The sequence below is a fragment of the Muntiacus reevesi genome, chromosome 1 (genome assembly GCF_963930625.1).
Source record: "Muntiacus reevesi chromosome 1, mMunRee1.1, whole genome shotgun sequence".
NCBI lineage: Eukaryota > Metazoa > Chordata > Mammalia > Artiodactyla > Cervidae > Muntiacus > Muntiacus reevesi.
Window position 1 is genome coordinate 282,904,922 of NC_089249.1, and position 17,772 is coordinate 282,922,693.

A 17,772-nucleotide genomic window follows, 5' to 3' on the forward strand; every position below is an offset into this window, starting at 1 on the left:
GGTGGGCTGCCATCTGTGGGGTCGCACAGAGTTGGACACGACTGAAGTGAGTTAGCAGCAGATCATGAGTTCCTTATTGCCAAATTCAAACTTAAATTGAAGAAAGTATGGAAAACCACTAGACCATTCAGGTATGAGCTAAATCAAATTCCTAATTATTACACAGTGGAAGTGAGAAATAGTTTCAAAGGATTAAATCTGATAGAGTGCCTGATGAACAATGGACGGAGGTTCATGACATTGTACAGGAGGCAGGGATCAAGACCATCCCCAAGAAAAAGAAATGCAAAAAGACAAAATGGCTGTCTGAGGAGGCCTTACAAATGACTGTGAAAAGAAGAGAAGTGAAAGGCAAAGGAGAAAAGGAAAGGTACACCCATTGGAATGCAGAGTTCCAAAGCATAGGAATGAGAGACAAGAAAGGCTTCCTCAGTGATCAGTGCAAAGAAATAGAGGAAAACAATAGATTGGAAAAGACTAGAGATCTCTTCAAGAAAATTAGAGAGCCTAAGGGAGCATTTCATGCAAAGATGGGCTCAGTAAAGGACAGAAATGGCATCAGCCTAACAAAAGTGAAAGTAGAAGCAGCGTCTCCCAGTCGTGTCCAACTCTTTGCGACCCCATGGACTGTAGTCTACCAGGCTCCTCTGTCCGTGGGATCTTCCAGGTGAGAAAATTGCCTGGCTGCCATTTCCTTCTACAGGAGATCTTCCTGACCCAGGGATTGAACCCAGATCTCCTACATTATAGGCAGACGCTTTACCATCAGAGCCACCAGGGAAGTCCACCAGGGATCTAACAGAAGCAGAAGAGATTATGAAGAGGGGACAGGAATGCACAGAAGAACTGCACAGAAAAGATCCTCACGACCCAGATAATCATGATGGTGTGATCACTCCCCTAGAGCCAGACATCCTGGAATGCGAAGTCAAGTGGGCCTTAGGAAGCATCACTACAAACAAAACTAGTGGGGGTGATGGAATTCCAGTGGAGCTATTTCAAATCCTGAAGGATGGTGCTGTGAAATTGCTGCAGCCAATATGCCAGCAAATTTGGAAAACTCAGCAGTGACCACAGGACTGGAAAAGGTCAGTATTCATTCCAATCCCAAAGAAAGGCAATGCCAAAGAATGCTCAAACTATCACACAGTTGCACTCACCTCACATGCTAGCAAAGTAATGCTCAAAATTCTCCAAGCCAGGCTTCAACAGTACGTGAACCGAGAACTTCCAGATGTTCAAGCTGAATTTAGAAAAGGCAGAGGAACCAGAGATCAAATTGCCAACATCTGCTGGATCCTTGAAAAAGCGAGAGAGTTCCAGAAAAACATCTATTTCTGCTTTATTGACTATGCCAAAGCCTTTAACTGTGTAGAGCACAACAAACTGGAAAATTCTTAAAGAGATGGGAAAACCAGGCCACCTGACCTGCCTCCTGAGAAACCTGTATGCAGGTCAGGAAGCAACAGTTAAAACTGGACATGGAACAACAAACTGGTTCCAAATAGAAAAAGGAGTAAGTCAAGGCTGTATATTGTCACCCTGCGTATTTAACTTATGTGCAGGGTACATCATGAGAAACACTGGGCTGGATGAAGTACAAGCTGGAATCAAGATTGCTGGGAGAAATATCAATAACCTGAGATATGCAGATGACACCACCCTTATGGCAGAAAGTGAAGAAGAACTGAAGAGCCTCTTAAAGAAAGTGAAAGAGGAGAGTGAAAAAGTTGGCTTAAAGCTCAACATTCAGAAAACTAAGATCATGCCATCTGGTCCCATCTTCGGATGTGGAAATAATGGAAACAGTGAGAGACTTTATTTTTGGGGGCTCCAAAATCACTGCAGATGGTGACTACAGCCATGAAATTAAGACGCTTGCATCTTGGAAGAAAAGTTAAAATCAACCTAGACAGCATCTTAAAGAGCAGAGACATTACTTTGCCGACAGAGGTCTGTCTAGTCAAAGTAATGGTTTTTCCAGTAGCCATGGATGGATGTGAGAGTTGGACTCTAAAGAAAACTTAGTCCCGAAGAACTGATGCTTTTGAACTGTGGTGTTGGAGCAGGCTCTTGAGAGTCCCTTGTACTGCAAGGAAATCCAACCAGTCCATTGTAAAGTAAATCAATGCTGAGTATTCACTGGAAGAACTGATATTGAAGCTGAAACTCCAATCCTTTGGCCACCTGATGCGAGGAACTGACTCATTGGAAAAGACCCTGATGCTGGGAAAGATTGAGGGCAGGAGGAGAAGGGGATGACAGAGGATGAGGTGGTTGGATGGCGTCACCGACTCAGTGGACATGGGTTTGGGTGGACTCCGGGAGTTGGTGATGGACTGGGAGGCCTGGCGTGCTGCGGTTCATGGGGTTGCAAAGAGTCGGACATGACTGCGCGGCTGAACTGAACTGAACTGATGCTGGGAATGACTGAAGGCAGGAAGAGAAGGGGACGACAGAGGGCGAGATGGTTGGTTGGCATCACTGACTCAATGGACACGAATTTGAGTAAACTTGGGAACTGGTGATGGACAGGGAGGCCTGATGTGCTGCAGTTCATAGGGTCGTAAAGAGTCGGATAGGACTGAGCAACTGAACTGAAGTGAACTGAAGATGAAAATATTTCTTTTTGCCATATTAGTGTATTAAAGTTAAACTTAGATCCTTTTCCTGGACATTGATTTGCTAATTTTGTAGGTGGTGTTGGAATATTATAGCTAATAAAAAATGAATGAATAAAATGATTAGTTTCTGAAAAAATAAATAGAAATGGCTAGGAATCCTGTGCAAATAAATATATATATTTTTAAAAAAAAGAAGTTAGTTCACCTACCAGATTGGCAAAGATTAAATAATTTGATAGTACCCGGTGTTTAGTAGCTTATGAAGAAATAAGCATTCTTATAAAGTCTTGGCAGAAATGTAAAGAAGTATAACCTTTTTGGAGAGTAGTTTGTCAATATATATCAAAATTCAACTTGCATATACCTTTTAACATAGGAATTCCTCTCCTCCAACTTTAGCATACAAGTATTGAAAGATGTTATAAGCTTAACACAGTGAGTTGATTGAGTCTGAATCCTGACAATATGACTTATTACCTTTGTGAAAATAGACAGTTTATTTAATCCTTTTATGCTTCATTTTCCTTGAAATATAAAATGGCAATAGTAATGGCACCCGACTCATAGTGTTGTTAGGAAGAGTACGTGCATGAGTGAGGAGCATGGTGAGTTCTATGTACTGTTTTCTTTTTGAAGTATACTTATTTACATGTTATATAAGTTTAGTTCAGTTCAGTCGCTCAGTTGTGTCCGACTCTTTGTGACCCCGTGGACTGCTGCACACCAGGCCTCCCTGTCCATCACCAGCTCCCAGAGTTTACTCAAACTTATGTCCATTGAGTTAGTGATGCCATCCAACCATCTCATCCTCTGCTACCCACTTCTCCGCCTACCCTCAGTCTTTTCCAGCATCAGGGTCTTTTCTCTTTGCATCAGGGGGCCGAAGCATTGGAGTTGCAAGGAGTCGGACACGAGTGAGCAACTGAACTGAACATTGCTTTAGGGCTTCCCTGGTGGCTCAGTGGTAAATAATCCACCTGCCAAGCAGGAGATGTGGATTTGATCCCTGGGTTGGGAGGATCTCCTGGCGAAGGAAATGGCAACTCACTCCAATATTCTTGCCTGAAAAATCCCGTGGACAGAGAAGCCTGTTGGGCTACAGTCCATGGGTCACAAAAGAGTTGGACATGATTTAGTGACTAAATAACCGCAGCAAGATTGCTTTATATAGTTTTATAATAGAACACTTTCAAAGCTCTGTTTAAAAATGCTAATATTTTATGGCCTGTGTTTCCCTGTGTTCTACGTTTTTCTTCCATGTAAAAGTGCTAATGCATTAATAAGGAATGGTATTAAAGAAAACTTCAGAAATATTTTTCTTTTTGTTTTGCATTCCTTTATGTTTAAGTGATCCGTGACCCTATCCTTTGTGAAAGGTTACATTAGTTTGGAAGTGAGAATCATTAATTTTTGACTTCTGGAGAATTTTTCTGTAAATAAGAGTCATACTGGCAATCTGTCAGACTGCTGATCAGTAGTGACTATGAAACAAAGGAAAGATTGGACTGCATTTCTCTTGGAGCCTTCAGAATTCTTGGCTAGATGTCAGATGTTGCAGATGATTTATGAACATCTTTGTTGAATGAGTGAGTGAATGGAGATATTTTATGGCGATTTCGGGGAGTTTCTCAGTAGCGGGTCTTGTCTCTGGCTTCATATTAGGATCACTTAGGGAGTCTTAAAAAATGCCAATGTTTGGAATCTGACCCAAACCTGTTAAATCAGATTTTTGAGGGTTAGATCCAGGCATTGAAATTTTCTGTAAACTTTCCAGATGACTTCAGTGTGTAGAAAGTTTTGAAAATCTGCCATAAGCCCACTAAAACTGTTTGTAGAAATATGTGTTTTACTTTCTGTGGGGAGGGTGTGTGCAGATTTTCAGAGGGTTTCTCAACCCAAAATGCCTGAGGACTGCTCTACTTGAATATCTTTCATGTTTAAAGATGTCTTTTTTGTTAAACTTTTTAGTGAAGATATATTCCTCAAATTTATAGTATTATTGGTGAAAATTAGCATTTTTTATAGTAGTCTAACTGGAATTTTAAAGACATGTTTAATAGGATAATTGCTTTACAGTGTTGTGTTGATTTCTTTCATACAACAATGTGAATCGGGAAATTTCTTTTTGATCCTTTTTCTTCTTTTGATTTGCCATACTTCTGGTCTTGTCTTGACTGATAAAGTATTTGAAGTTTAAAGAGATGCTCTTTTCCTGAGGTTGTCTTTTTCACTCTGCTAGTCATAAAAAGACACCTGTTAAGTTTTCTTATTTTAGATTCCTAAATATAACATAAAAATTGTTGTTTTCATTAACCACACTCATAAATTTAATAGCTTAGGTTGCTCTTTACTGTATCATGTAGCGGTTTCTCAAATAAATATATGGGATTCTGAGATTATTACACAGTTGGTATTTACACCCAGAACAAGATAATACAGTGTTACTCCTTGCCCCCTTTTCAGATCTGATAGAAATCTAATGATATAATAGTAAATGGCAGAGTTACTGCATTTATGCATGTAATATGTGCCAGAAAACATTTTTATCATGCTCCTTATTTGTCTACCAACTGTAATTATACAGGCAATACCACTGCAGTACTCTTGCCGGGAACATCCCGTGGCCAGAGGGGCCTGGGGAGCCGCAGTGCACAGGGTTGCGAAGAGCTGGACTTGACTGAGTGTAATATCACCCCTGCTCGCCCCCACCCCAGCGTGTATGGAGAGAGAGAGGAGTTCATCTCAGCTCTTTGTGGGTTGCTTGTTCTTCTCCTGTATATTGGAAATGGTTTTGAATGGTAGATTGCCATGTGGGAGAGGGCTGTTTCTCAGCCTCTGATAAATTCTAGCGTCTGATCCTGCACTTGCCACCACACATGCGTTCAGGCTGCCTCCCCTTCAGGCTTGAATCTGAGGCTGCTTCCTTTGTCTCCGTCATCTGCAGCCTCTTTGCTTCCCCTCCACCACCCCTTTCACATCTGCCTCATTTTTGGATCTCCCTTCTTGGCCAAAGGCTGAAAGAGAATGCTAAACTTTTTGTTTAAGATTATATATGTAAATATTTCCTCTCACCTAATCACTTATTTAATTGACTAATTTGGGATTAATTTAGTTCATCAAAATTACTTGATAAAGTCAAGTCTGTGAAAGTTTGAACATTAGAAGAATATATTTAAGTATCTGTTGTGTGGATTTTGGCATTCTGGATCGATGAGGCATTGATTTGTGATCCATTGCAAACTTAAAGCAGGGTAAATGGAGTTATGAATCCATAGTTTAAGCTAGGCAAGTTATGGATAGCAAGTTGTTCCAAAATATGAACAGTAATATGTCTGCCAAAAGAGGAATTTTTATTAATTTTACTAGAATGGTAGAGAACAAACGTCCTCTACCTTTTTGTTGAGTCCGTTTTCTAGTTTCAAATGCGGTCTCTCTATCATAAGTTGTTCCTACCTAGCAGTAGGAAATATATTTGAATTTTAGAAGATTGTGTTAAATGTCTAGTTTTATATTCTAAAGTAAAGCCCAATTTCAGGTCTCATGTTTCCCAGATTATTTAAAAAAATTTAAAGTCAAAATGTGTTTAGCTTTTACAGTGAAATATAAATAAGATCTCTTAATTAAAAAATGATAATTCTCTACATGGGACAGTGGTTATTTTGGATTTTTTGAGCTGTGAATGAGCAGACTATAGCCTGTAGGTCACATCCAGCTAGCCACCTATCTTGTGCAGTCTGTGAGCTAACACTGCTTTTTACATTTTCAAATGGCTAAAAGAATCAAAAGAAGAACTATATTTTGTGACACATGAAAGCCACGTGAACCTTAAACCTGAGAGTGCGCAAGTCACACTGGAGCGCAGCCATGCTCGTCCTTTTCCTGTGTCTGGGGCCGGCTTCCTGCCCCGGCGCAGAGTCGGGCAGCAGGACAGCGACCACGCACGGCATCCTCATCACTTCACACGCCGCTTGGCGTGCTGCGGGTCGCAGCGGCACGGTTGTAGCTCAGCAGTGTTTTGAATGCCACACACATCACTGGACTACAGCATTTGTTTCCTTTTTATTATCAGTGCATGCATGTCATGTCAAAACAAGAAGAGAAGAGGAAATGGATTTTGGCTGTCACACTTTAAGACACAATAGAGTGTGGGTTATTTTGTTGTTGAATTAGATGGCAAAGCATTGTGTTCCTCACGCGTGGGCTCTGTGGCTGTGCTAAGATAATGTATGTTGACATTACCAGATTCACCACTCGTCTCAGCGTTACTGACACGCAGGGCAGCAAGAGTCAAGACAAATGGTAAAAGTTAAACTGGAATACCTCATCACAGCAGACTTTCTTCAGAAAAATAAAATGTGAATGAACAGAAAACCAAACGGAAATAAGTTTCTGGGTGACTTATTTGTTAGCCAAGCAAGGAAAGCCATTTATCAGTGGTAGTTTAATTAAAAAGTGTTTTAAAGAATAACTGAAGAAGTATGTTCAGAGGAAGTAAGTCTGTTTATGACCATTACATTTTCAGTAAGAACATTTGCTTGAGGGTTTGAGAACTTTGGGAGCTGCATCATTAGTTAATTAATAAAAAACATGACAAATCATTCACAGTGTTTTTCCATGGCTCTTGACGAGTCAGCAGATATGATCAAAACTACTCAGTTGTTTACTTGAGAAATCAAACCAGGTTTGAAGTGATTGAAGAATTACTTTCAATGAATGTCCTGTGTGGCTCATCTGCAAACAGGAGTATTTTCAATGAAGTTGAGAAAACACTAACCCAGTATAGACTGAAGTGGAATCTGTTACAATGTATTACAACTGATGGTGTTAAGAATATATGTGAAAAAAAAAAGAATATATGTGGATCAGAAAGAGGTTTAGCTGAACAAAAACCTGTATGTGGGTCAAGAAGCAACAGTTAGAATCCTGTATAGAACAACTGATTGGTTCAGGATTGAGAAAGGAGTATGGCAGGGCTGTCCACTGTCACCCTGTTTATTTAACCGTATGCTGAGCACATCATGAGAAATGCTGGGCTGCATGAGTCACAAGCAGGAGTCAAGACAGGCTGGAGAAACATCGACAGCCTCAGATATGTAGATGATACCACTCTAACGGCAGACAGTGAAATGGAACGAAAGATCCTCCTGATGAGGGTGAAGGAGGAGAGTGAAAGAGCCAGCTTAAAACTAATTATTAAAAAAACCCAGAGATCCTGGCATTTGGCTCCGTTTCTTCATGGCGAATAGAAGGGAAAACGGGCGAAGTAGTGACAGATTTCCTCTCCTTGGGCTCTGAAATCAGTGCGAATGGTGACTGCAGCCGTGAAGTCTGACATGCTTCTGACAAAGCAAATGACAAACGTAGACAGGAAACTATGACGAACCAGACAGCGTGTTGAAAAGCAGAGATGTTACTCCGCCAACAAAGGTCCGTATAGTCAAGGCTGTGGCCTTCCCAGTGGTCACGTACAGTTGTGAAAACTGGACCGTTAAGAAGGCAGAGCACTAAAAAATTGATGCCTTTGAACTGTGGTGCTGGAGAAGACTCCCGAGAATCCCTTGGACAGCAAGGAGAGCAAACCAATCAATCTTAAGGGAAATCAACCCTGAATACTCATTGGAAGGACTGATGCTGAAGCTGAAGCCCCAGTATTTTGGTCACCTGATGCAGTGACTCATTGGATAAGACCCTGATGCTGGGAAAGGTTGAGGGCAGAAGGAGAAGAGGGTATGAGAGGATGCGACGGCTGAATGGCATCACCAATACAATGGACATGAACTTCGGCAGACTTTGGGAGGTGCTGAGGGACAGGAAGGCCTGGTGTGCTGCAGTCTATGGGGTCACAAAGAGTTGGACACGACTGGGCAACTGAAAAACAATAGCGAATAAAAGTTCTCAAAAAAGGTATATCAGGCAACTGTAACCTTTATTGCATTTGGGTTTTTATTAACCCAAATGTCACAATTAATGGGACAGTATTAGGAATTTTTAATTTATATTTTTTTAGGAAGTTGGATCCTTTAGATGTGCTCTAAGATTTAAATAATGATAGAAAATAGTTTGAGGATATAAAAAGTATTGTCATGAGTACTGAAAACTTGTTATCATCCACAATAATTGCTTTAGGCTTTTATATCTTTAAATATACATAGTAGTTATATGAGGAGGCCTGACAAATAGGTAAGAAAAGGAGAGAAGTGAAAGGCAAAGGAGAAAAGGAAAGATAAACCCAATTAAATGCAGAGTTCCAAAGAATAGCAAGGAGAGATAAGAAAGCCTTCTTAAGTCAACAATGCAAAGAAATAGAGGAAAGCAATAGAATGGGAAAGACTAGAGATCTCTTCAAGAAAATTGGAGACACCAAGGGAATATTTCATGCAAAGATGGGCTCAATAAAGGACAGAAAAGGCAAGGACCTAACAGAATCAGAAGAGATTAAGAAAAGGTGGGAAGAGTACCGTCTGAGCCACCAGGAAAGATCCCCTGGAGGAGGGAATGGCAGCCTGCTCCAATATTCTTGCCCGGAGAATACCATGGACGGAGGAGCCTGGCGGGCTACTATCCAAAGGGTTGCAAAGTGTCAGACACGACTGAAGCAACTTAGCACATCAAGAATACACAGAAGAGCTATACAAAGAAGATCTTAGTGACCGGGACAGCAGTGATTCTTGCAGAGCCGGACATCCTGGGGTGTAAAGTCAAGTGGACCTTAGGAAGCACCACTAAGAACAAAGCCAGTGGAGGTGACGGGATTCTAGCTGAGCTATTTCAAATCCTAAAAGATGATGCTGTTAAAGTGCTACACTCAATGTGTCAACAAAATCCCAAAATTTGGAAAACTCAGGAGTGGCCACAGGACTGGAAAAGGTCAGTTTTCCCAAGGAAAGACAATGCCAAAGAATGTTCAAACTACTGTACAATTGCACTTATTTCACATGCTAGCAAGATAATGCTCAAAATGCTTCAAGCTAGGCTTCAACACTACGTGAACCAAGAACTTCCAGAAGTATAGGTTGGCTTTAGAAAAGACAGCAGAACCTGAGATCAAATTGCCAACATCCACTGGATCACAGAACAAGCAAGGGAATTCCAGAAAAATATCTACTTCTGTTTCATTGATTACACTAAAACCTTGACTGTGTGGATCATAACAAACTGTTGAACATTATTAAAGAGATGAGAATTTACCTGTCTCCCAAGAAACCTGTATACAGGTGAAGAAGCAACAGTTAGAATCAGACATGGAGCAATAGACTAGTTCAAAATTGGGAAAGGAGTTTGTCAAGGCTGTATATTGTCTCCCTGCTTATTTAACTTCTATGTAGAGTACACCATGTGAAATGCCAGGCTGGATGATTTGCAAGCTGGAATCAAGATTGCAGGGAGAAATATCAACAGCCTCAGATATGCAGATGATACCACTCTCATAGCAAAAAGTGGAAGGGAACCAAAGAGCCTCTTGATGAGGGTGAAAGTGGAGAGTGAAAAAAGTGGCTTAAAGCTCAGCCTTCAAAAAATGGGGATAAAGACAGCCAGTCCCAATACTTCATGGCAAATAAGTGTGTAAAAAGTGAAAACAGTGGCAGATTTTATTTGCTTGGTTTCTAAAATCCCTGCGGACAGTGACTGCAGCCATGAAAGTAAAAGATTCTTGCTCCTTGGAAGAAAATCTATGACAAACCTAGAGTGCATATTTTGAAGCAGAGATACCACTTTGTGGACAAAGGTCTGTGTAGTCAATGCTATGGTTTTTCCAGTAATCATGTGAGAGCTGGATCATAAAAAAGACTGAGTGCTGAGGAATTGATGCTTTTGGGTTGTGGTGTTGGAGAAGACTCTTTAGAGTCCCTTGGACAACAGGGAGAGCAAACCAGTCCATCCTAAAGGAAATCAACCCTGAATATTCATTGGAAGGATGAATGATGCTGAAGCTCCAGGACTTTGGCCACCTGATGCAAGGAGCGGACTTGTTGGAAATGACCCTGATGCTGGGAAAGATTGGGGGCAGGAGGAGAAGGGGACGACAGAGGATAAGATAGTTGGATGGCATCATCAACTCAATGGACATGAGTTTGAGCAAATTCCAGGAGATGGTGAAGGACAGGGAGGCCTGGCGTGCTGCAGTCCATGGGGTTGAAAGAGTCAGATAGGACTTAGTGACTGAACAACAATCTTTAAATACATTTAAATCTTTGAAAATCATCTTTATATAACCTGTATCTACTAGAATGTTTTTCTCTTAATCCATTCTACTGCAAGTGCAAAAAAGGCAAAATGCTTTCCCTATATAATTCTATTCTTCTAAATCATTTGTCTTTTCTACTTTGGACTTACAGCCATGGATCTATAGAGACTGAGAAACATTAAGACGTCGTTTTGACTTCAAAGGGTTATCTTTGCTCGATTTTTTTTTATTTAAGAAAATTTTGCATAAAGCTTGGCCATGTTTTGTTTGTGCCAAGGCTGTTAAATATTAAGGCCTCAAGAAGCGCCACTGTTTTCTTTATATGATTAAGAGTTAGAAAAAGGAAAATTAGCTAACATTATCATTTCTTTTCCTCTGATCTCCCTTTTCTTTTCTTATTCTTATCTCCTTTCTTTTTCCAACCTTCATTGCTTAGCGAAACAGGTAGTAAATTCTAGCTAACAGACCAGGCAGAGAACAGAAGTATTGTTAGCTTTTCTAGGACTTTGTTTTAACTTCTAGAGTTTCCAACTCTTTAGAGAATCTAATAAGCTGGTGTTAGGATTCTTTCAAACTGTGGTGCTGGAAAAGACGCTTGAGAGTCCCTTGGACTGCAGGGAGTTCAAACCAGTCAGACCTAAAGGAAATCAGTCCTGAGTATACATTGGAAGGACTGATGTTGAAACTCCATTACTTTGGCCACCTGATGCAAACAGCTGACTCATTGGAAAAGACCCTAATGCTGGGGAAGATTGAGGGCATAAGAAGAGGGCAACAAAGGATGAGGTGGTTGGGTGGCATCGCCAATTCAGTGGGCATGAACTTGGGCAGAGTCCGGGAGATAGTGAGGGACAGGGAGAGTGGCGTGCTGCAGTCCATGGAGTTGCAAAGACTTCGCGACTGAACAGCAGCAGCAACAACAGTATTCTTTCCTTCTGGGTTAAAGTTTTAGCACAGATCAGACATTTGAACAGAGAAGGAACCATGAGGACCGCCTCAGTCTTCTCACAAATGAGCGTACACGTGTCCTCCAAAAGTTGAGCATATACAGAACTTCAAATCTAATTCCTCATTGGAAGCCTAAGGGATATTTCTCAGAAGCTGAATGCTTGCTAAAGGAAGTGAGAGTACTAGCAGATTTGGGTTTTAGCATCCTTTGTTGGAATCCACACGTGCCAGTGACCTCTGGGAAACAGAGTTAGGCTGTATCGGGTGGTTTAAACGTGGGTCAGGCCTCGCTGGCTTTCCCCTCATTCCTCGCTTCCCACCCCGTTTCAGAGTGAAAAGAGGGCTGTGCTACAGTTAGCTAGGGTAAACGTGGTGTTCACCGCAATCGGGTGTCTTCTCTTGGATTTTTATGAATCGTATATGTGAAGAAATCAGTAATAAAACTCCTCAGTGCTTGACTTGTTTTGATATTACTGTTATGTCACATCAAATCAGGGTGTATGTGTGTGTATAGAGATTTTTTTTATGGTTTTCTGTCAAGGATAACAGTGACACGCAGGCTTACATTAATTTCTCTTGGACTGAAGTTTTTCACATTTCCAAAAAGTTAATGTTCTTGGAAGTGACATTGTTGTAAAGGGAAAAACAACTTTGAGTTATGAGTAAGTCATGTACTTTTAATATAGAATTCTTACAATATTTCTTTACTTGTCCTTAACTGGGAAAAATGTATATAGTATAACCTGTTCTTAAGTTTTATTTAAAATACGTTCAGTCTGACCCCTGCCTTGGGAGCAGTGTTTATTTTTGCATCCAATGTTAACAAAACATTCTTTAAAAAAGGTAGAAGACAAAATTTAGTTACTTTTCAGAAAAATATTTCTTGATATCAGTAGTAAAATTGGTTAATAGTATATAGTTACATTTATAGGGAACATACTATGCTTAAAAATCCATACTAGAAACTTTAAAAACATGTATCATAGTTACCTGAACCCTTTAAGTTAGGTATTAAATTAATTTCCATTTTATTAGAGGAGAAAACGAAAGTCTAGAAAAGCCGAGTAAATACTGAACCTGAAGGTGTCTGCTTCTAGATCTGGTGTCTCTTATACCAGAGTAAGGAGCTTTATAGAATGCAGCAGAGACGTGTAGAGTCGCAGACACAAATGATTTCCTTACTCTGAGGTGGATGGTAAAGTGGTGAGCTTGATGGCAAAACGTTGACGTGAGAAGGATCAGTCCTGTGCTAATGACGTCTGTGTGGAGAGGTAAAGCTTCCTTCGCTGCAGTGTTCCTGTATCAGTTGAGCTGTCGTGGAGGGGAAAGTCGTAAACTCTGCTCTTCCCACACCAAGGTGGCTCTTTGGTTTCTCTTTCTAGATAGTTCAGACCGACAGGAATCAGGGAGCCTTGGGAGGTATTAGGAAATTGCATAAAAAGCTTCCTGGGTGAGATTCTGATGAGAGAAACAGGACGTGCAGAGCGGAGTGTGAAAGACGGTCTGGTGGGAGGGCCGAGCCGGGAAGGGGCGGCCGCGGAGCCTGCGGCTGCAGGCCGGCGGGGTTAGGTGGCTATTTCAGGGGGGAGCAGAGCGGGCTGGGAAGAAATAGGGCAGAAACACTAGTAGTCAGAGAGAGGAAAGAAGGGGAAGAGAAGAGAGGGTCGGAGGAAGGAAACGGTCCCTGTCTCTTCTCCTAGCATCTAAGTTTCCTGAAGCCAGACTTGTGCACTGTTGTATCCCTAGGGTCTTAACTGTGCCTGACACAGGGGTGGGGTTAGCAAACACCTGGTTTAAATGAATCAGTGAGGAATTGAAGAGCGGGGTGAATGGAAACTGAGCAGGAAGCATCGGGAAAGGTGTAGGAGAGGGAAGTAAGCGAACAGCAGGGCGGAGGGTGGCCAGAGAGGGGGAGCTGTCTGTCCGGGTTCTCTGGCGCAGCGTGGCCTGGGTGGCGCGGGCGGCTGGTCCTCACGGCCTCAGGCACAGAGGTGGGGCCTGTGATCCAGACCTCCGTGAGGGTGAGATCAGATCATGTATGCAGCAGAGTTTTATAAAGAGCAAAGCATTATGTGTTATTAATTTATAGTTTTGTAGTTATTAATGAGTAACTTGAAGCCAGAAGTTGAAGTGCAGATTTCTTGAGAATGATCTCAGATTTTAATATAGTAACTTTCTGTGTCTAGTAGTCAGGGTATGGACTATTCCACAGAAGTGCATTTTCCAGTTAACCCAACCTTGTATTGCTATCAACAAAATAATTTTACTAGATTTGATGTATGTCTCTTATAAATATATGTATATTCTTAATGAAAAATACTTTAATTTTTCTCTTACAATTCTGGATCATTATTATAAGCATCGCTGATTATGTTTTGTATAAAATGCCTTCAGAAACCTGTTGAGGTTTATTATGTTGCTTAACTCTAAACATGGATGAGATAACCTGGATTACTATATTTTGAGTTCTTATCATGTTTCATGGCTTTTCTGCCTTTTCTGTCTCCATTACCTTTTATTTAATAGCTTAAATTCAATTTCATTTTTGTTATGAGATTTAAATATAATATAGATAAATACAGAGTAAAATATGAGAGACTTTTTTGTCCAAAAGTGAAAGTCACTCAGTTGTGTCCGACTCTTTGTGATCCCATGGTTATACAGTCCATGGAATTCTCCAGGCCAGAATACTGGAATGGGTAGCCTTTCTCTTTTCCAGGGGATCTTCCCAACCTAGGGATCGAACCTGGGTCTCCTGCTTTGCAGGTGGATTCTTTACCAACTGAGCTACTAGGGAAGCCCTTTTGTCCTTAAATCACCCCCTATTTTAATCCCACACCCGTCAGAGTGATGATGAAAGTTTGGTTTGTAGTAGTCTGGTTCTTCTCCACACATAAATACATCATAGTGTATTACTGTGCTATGGCCACCTGATAAAATACCATGAATGAGTGGATTAAACATTAACAATTTATTTCTCATTGTCCTGGATGTTACAAGCTCCAGACCAAGGTGACGGCCTGTTTGGGTCCTGGCGAGAGTCTTTTCCTGCTTGTAGACTGCTGCCTTCTTGTGCACACACATAACCTCTGCTTCATCTAGGCTTGGGGAGAGAGAGCACACCTCTCAGGTATCTCCTCTGAGGACCTTAATCCCATCATGAGGATCCACCTTCGTGAGCTTGTCTAACCCTAATTACCTTCTGAAGTCCCCTCTCCAGATATCACTGGGGGGTTAGAATTTCAAAATAAGAATTTTAAGGGAATGCAATTCAGTCAGTAGCATGTATACACATACATTTATTTCAGTATAAATGAAGCCATGCTGTACGTGCTTTTCTGCCTCCTGCCTTTTAATTTACGTTATGCCTTGGAAGAACCTTTTATGTGTGTACCTCATTCTTTTTAATGACTACTATGTTTCTTTAAGACCTCTTGTTGCATCTTTAATTGGAGGATAATTGCAGTGTTGTGACGATTCCTGCAGGAACCACCCTGGAGTGTACACAGCGCCCCCTGAAGCCCCCCTCCCACCTCCCCGCCCTCCAGCCAGCCCTCCAGCTCTGGCTCCTCTGGGTCACTCAGCACATTCCTTCTACAGGTGGCAGTGTGTATATGGCATCGTTACTCTCTCAGATCGGATCAAGATTTATTCAGCTATTCCCCTGTTGATGAAAAATTAAATATTTTCTAGTTGTTTTATAAACATTGTAGTACAAACATCTTCATGTGGACTAATTGTGAGCACATGTAAAGTATTTTGATAAGACAGATTTTTAGATGGTCAAATGATATTCTAATATGAAGTTTGAGAGACAATTCCAAGTTGACCTCTAAAAAATTCGAGTCAGTTTTGTCACATCAACAGAGTGTGTGTCTTCCTTCTTCCTATCTCCTTTCCTACCTTCCTTCCCCTCTCATTCTTTCTACAGTTTTGAGAATACCATATATTATCACTCATTTTCATGCTTGTCAATTTTAGTAGGTGAAAAATAATTTACTTTTATTTAATCTGAAGATTTTAAATTGTGGTTCAGGTTGTAAATATCCCCATGTACTTATGGATCATTCGAAGTTTTCTTGAACTTCCAGTTGTGTTTTTTGTTCATTTTCATTGTAGATTGACTTTTTTCTAAGAGTTTTTCTACATGAGCTTTTGCTTGTAACTTCCATTACAAATATTTCTTCATGGTTTGACTTTATTCAGATTTTCATATACTTGGGTTATTTAGTATTTTGTACAGTTTGGGTTTCCTGTCTTGCTTTAAAAGACTGAAAGAGAATAAAAATTTTAATGTGATATGATACCTGTGTGTGTATATTTTATGATTATAGCAATTTTATTTTTTGTTTTTTTAATTGAGCTATAGTTGATTCAAAATACTGTGTTAGTTTCAGGTATATAGCAAAGTGATTCAGTTATACATATATATTTATCCTTTTTCAGATTTCCAAGGTATATTATTATATAGTTTCCAATATTATATTGTTTATAGATTGTTTCCAATGTATATTATTATAGGATATTAAATACAATTGCCTGTGCTATACAGGAAATCCTTGTTGTTTGTCTGTTTTACATACAGTGATATGTATCTGTTAATGCTCTACTCCTAATTTGTTTCTCCCCTCTCTATCACATTTGATAACCATAAATTCACTTTCTATGTCTATCAGTCTGTTTCTATATTGAAAATAAGTTCATCTGTATTATTTTTTAGATTCCAGTTGTGTATTTCTGTGGTAGAAATATTTCTATTCAGGACCAGATGTATTTTATGTAACCAGAAAATGTCTGATCTATGGGTACATATTAATTTTATACATACTAATTTCAAATCTGTATAGACAATACCTCCAAAACATTATTGCAACATGTGAAAACAGAAATAGCTTATATTAATTTAAATTACCGTGTGACTGAGCCTTACTTTCTTTAAGGATAACAATATATATCTGATAGCTTGTTGTGAGAATTAAATGAGATAACATATGCAAATAATACTATATGTTATTTACTCAGATGCCTATTAAGTACCATTCATTATTTACACATAAGTGTATTTCATCTTCAAAACAATGCACTGAAACAGGTGTTACAGTACCTAAAATATGAGTGAGAAAATAGATTCAGTGAGCTTAAGCAAGTTTCGTAGGATCTCATAAAAAAAATGGTAAAGACAGAATATAAATACATGTTAGTCTGAAAACAAAAATCGTTATTTCACCATACACTCTTCCTGGGAGAATTACAGGTATTTTTTCTTTAGTCCTTTTCTCTTTCTCCATTTCCTGTTTTTCTCTTTTGCTATTTGATGAATAAAATCCTCTAAAACAGACTGCCCAAGAGTACTCACTGTGATTATTGAAATGTCCAGAGAGGTAGCCATTAGCCGTATGTGTCTGTTCAGTGCTTGAAATGTGGCTAATGCAACTGAGGAATTGAAATTTTATTCTTATTTAATTTAAATTAAACTACTTGTGGCTGCTGTTTTTGGACATTGCAACCTTAGGTGTATGATTGTTTTTTTTGGTAAGTATAAAGTGAGCATAATTAATGTGTTGACTGATAATGAGGAAACTTCGTTCTAGGTTGAGAACTTTAGCAGAGGAACTAATGCAGACACAGCAGATGCTTTTAAACAAGGAGGAGGCTGTGCTGGAGCTGGAGAAGAGGATTGAGGAGTCTTCTAAGAGCTATGAAAGGAAGTCTGAGTGAGTAAAATAGGAGTAATTTGAAGAAAGGAAGTTTAATTGATGTATTTTACAGAAGTACTTCATTTTACATAGAATTAGAGACATAAAATTTTCGGAAGTTGAAATTTCACGTATAAAAGTATGAAGCTGTGTATGGTTGAGTTACTTTCGAGGACTCTAGAGGAATGATTTTGTATTTTTATCCGTATAATGTTACCTATCATTTGTCTCAACGTTTTAGTGGTTTGAATTATTTTCTGAAGAGCCCCGTTAAAACTTGTCTTTTCTCCACCTTAAATGGTGACCCATTCCAGTATTC

General features: G+C 39.9%; 1 protein-coding gene across 2 annotated transcripts in view; it reads left to right on the forward strand.

Annotated features, from left to right (window-relative positions):
• The window catches only part of FER (FER tyrosine kinase), a 450,974-nt gene that overhangs the window by 112,344 nt on the left and 320,858 nt on the right, over positions 1 to 17,772 (forward strand). For both annotated transcript variants that reach the window (XM_065923334.1, XM_065923426.1), the window contains exon 8: positions 17,349 to 17,471. In XM_065923334.1, coding sequence (XP_065779406.1) covers positions 17,349 to 17,471 — 123 coding nt within the window. The remainder of the gene's footprint in view (positions 1 to 17,348; positions 17,472 to 17,772) is intronic.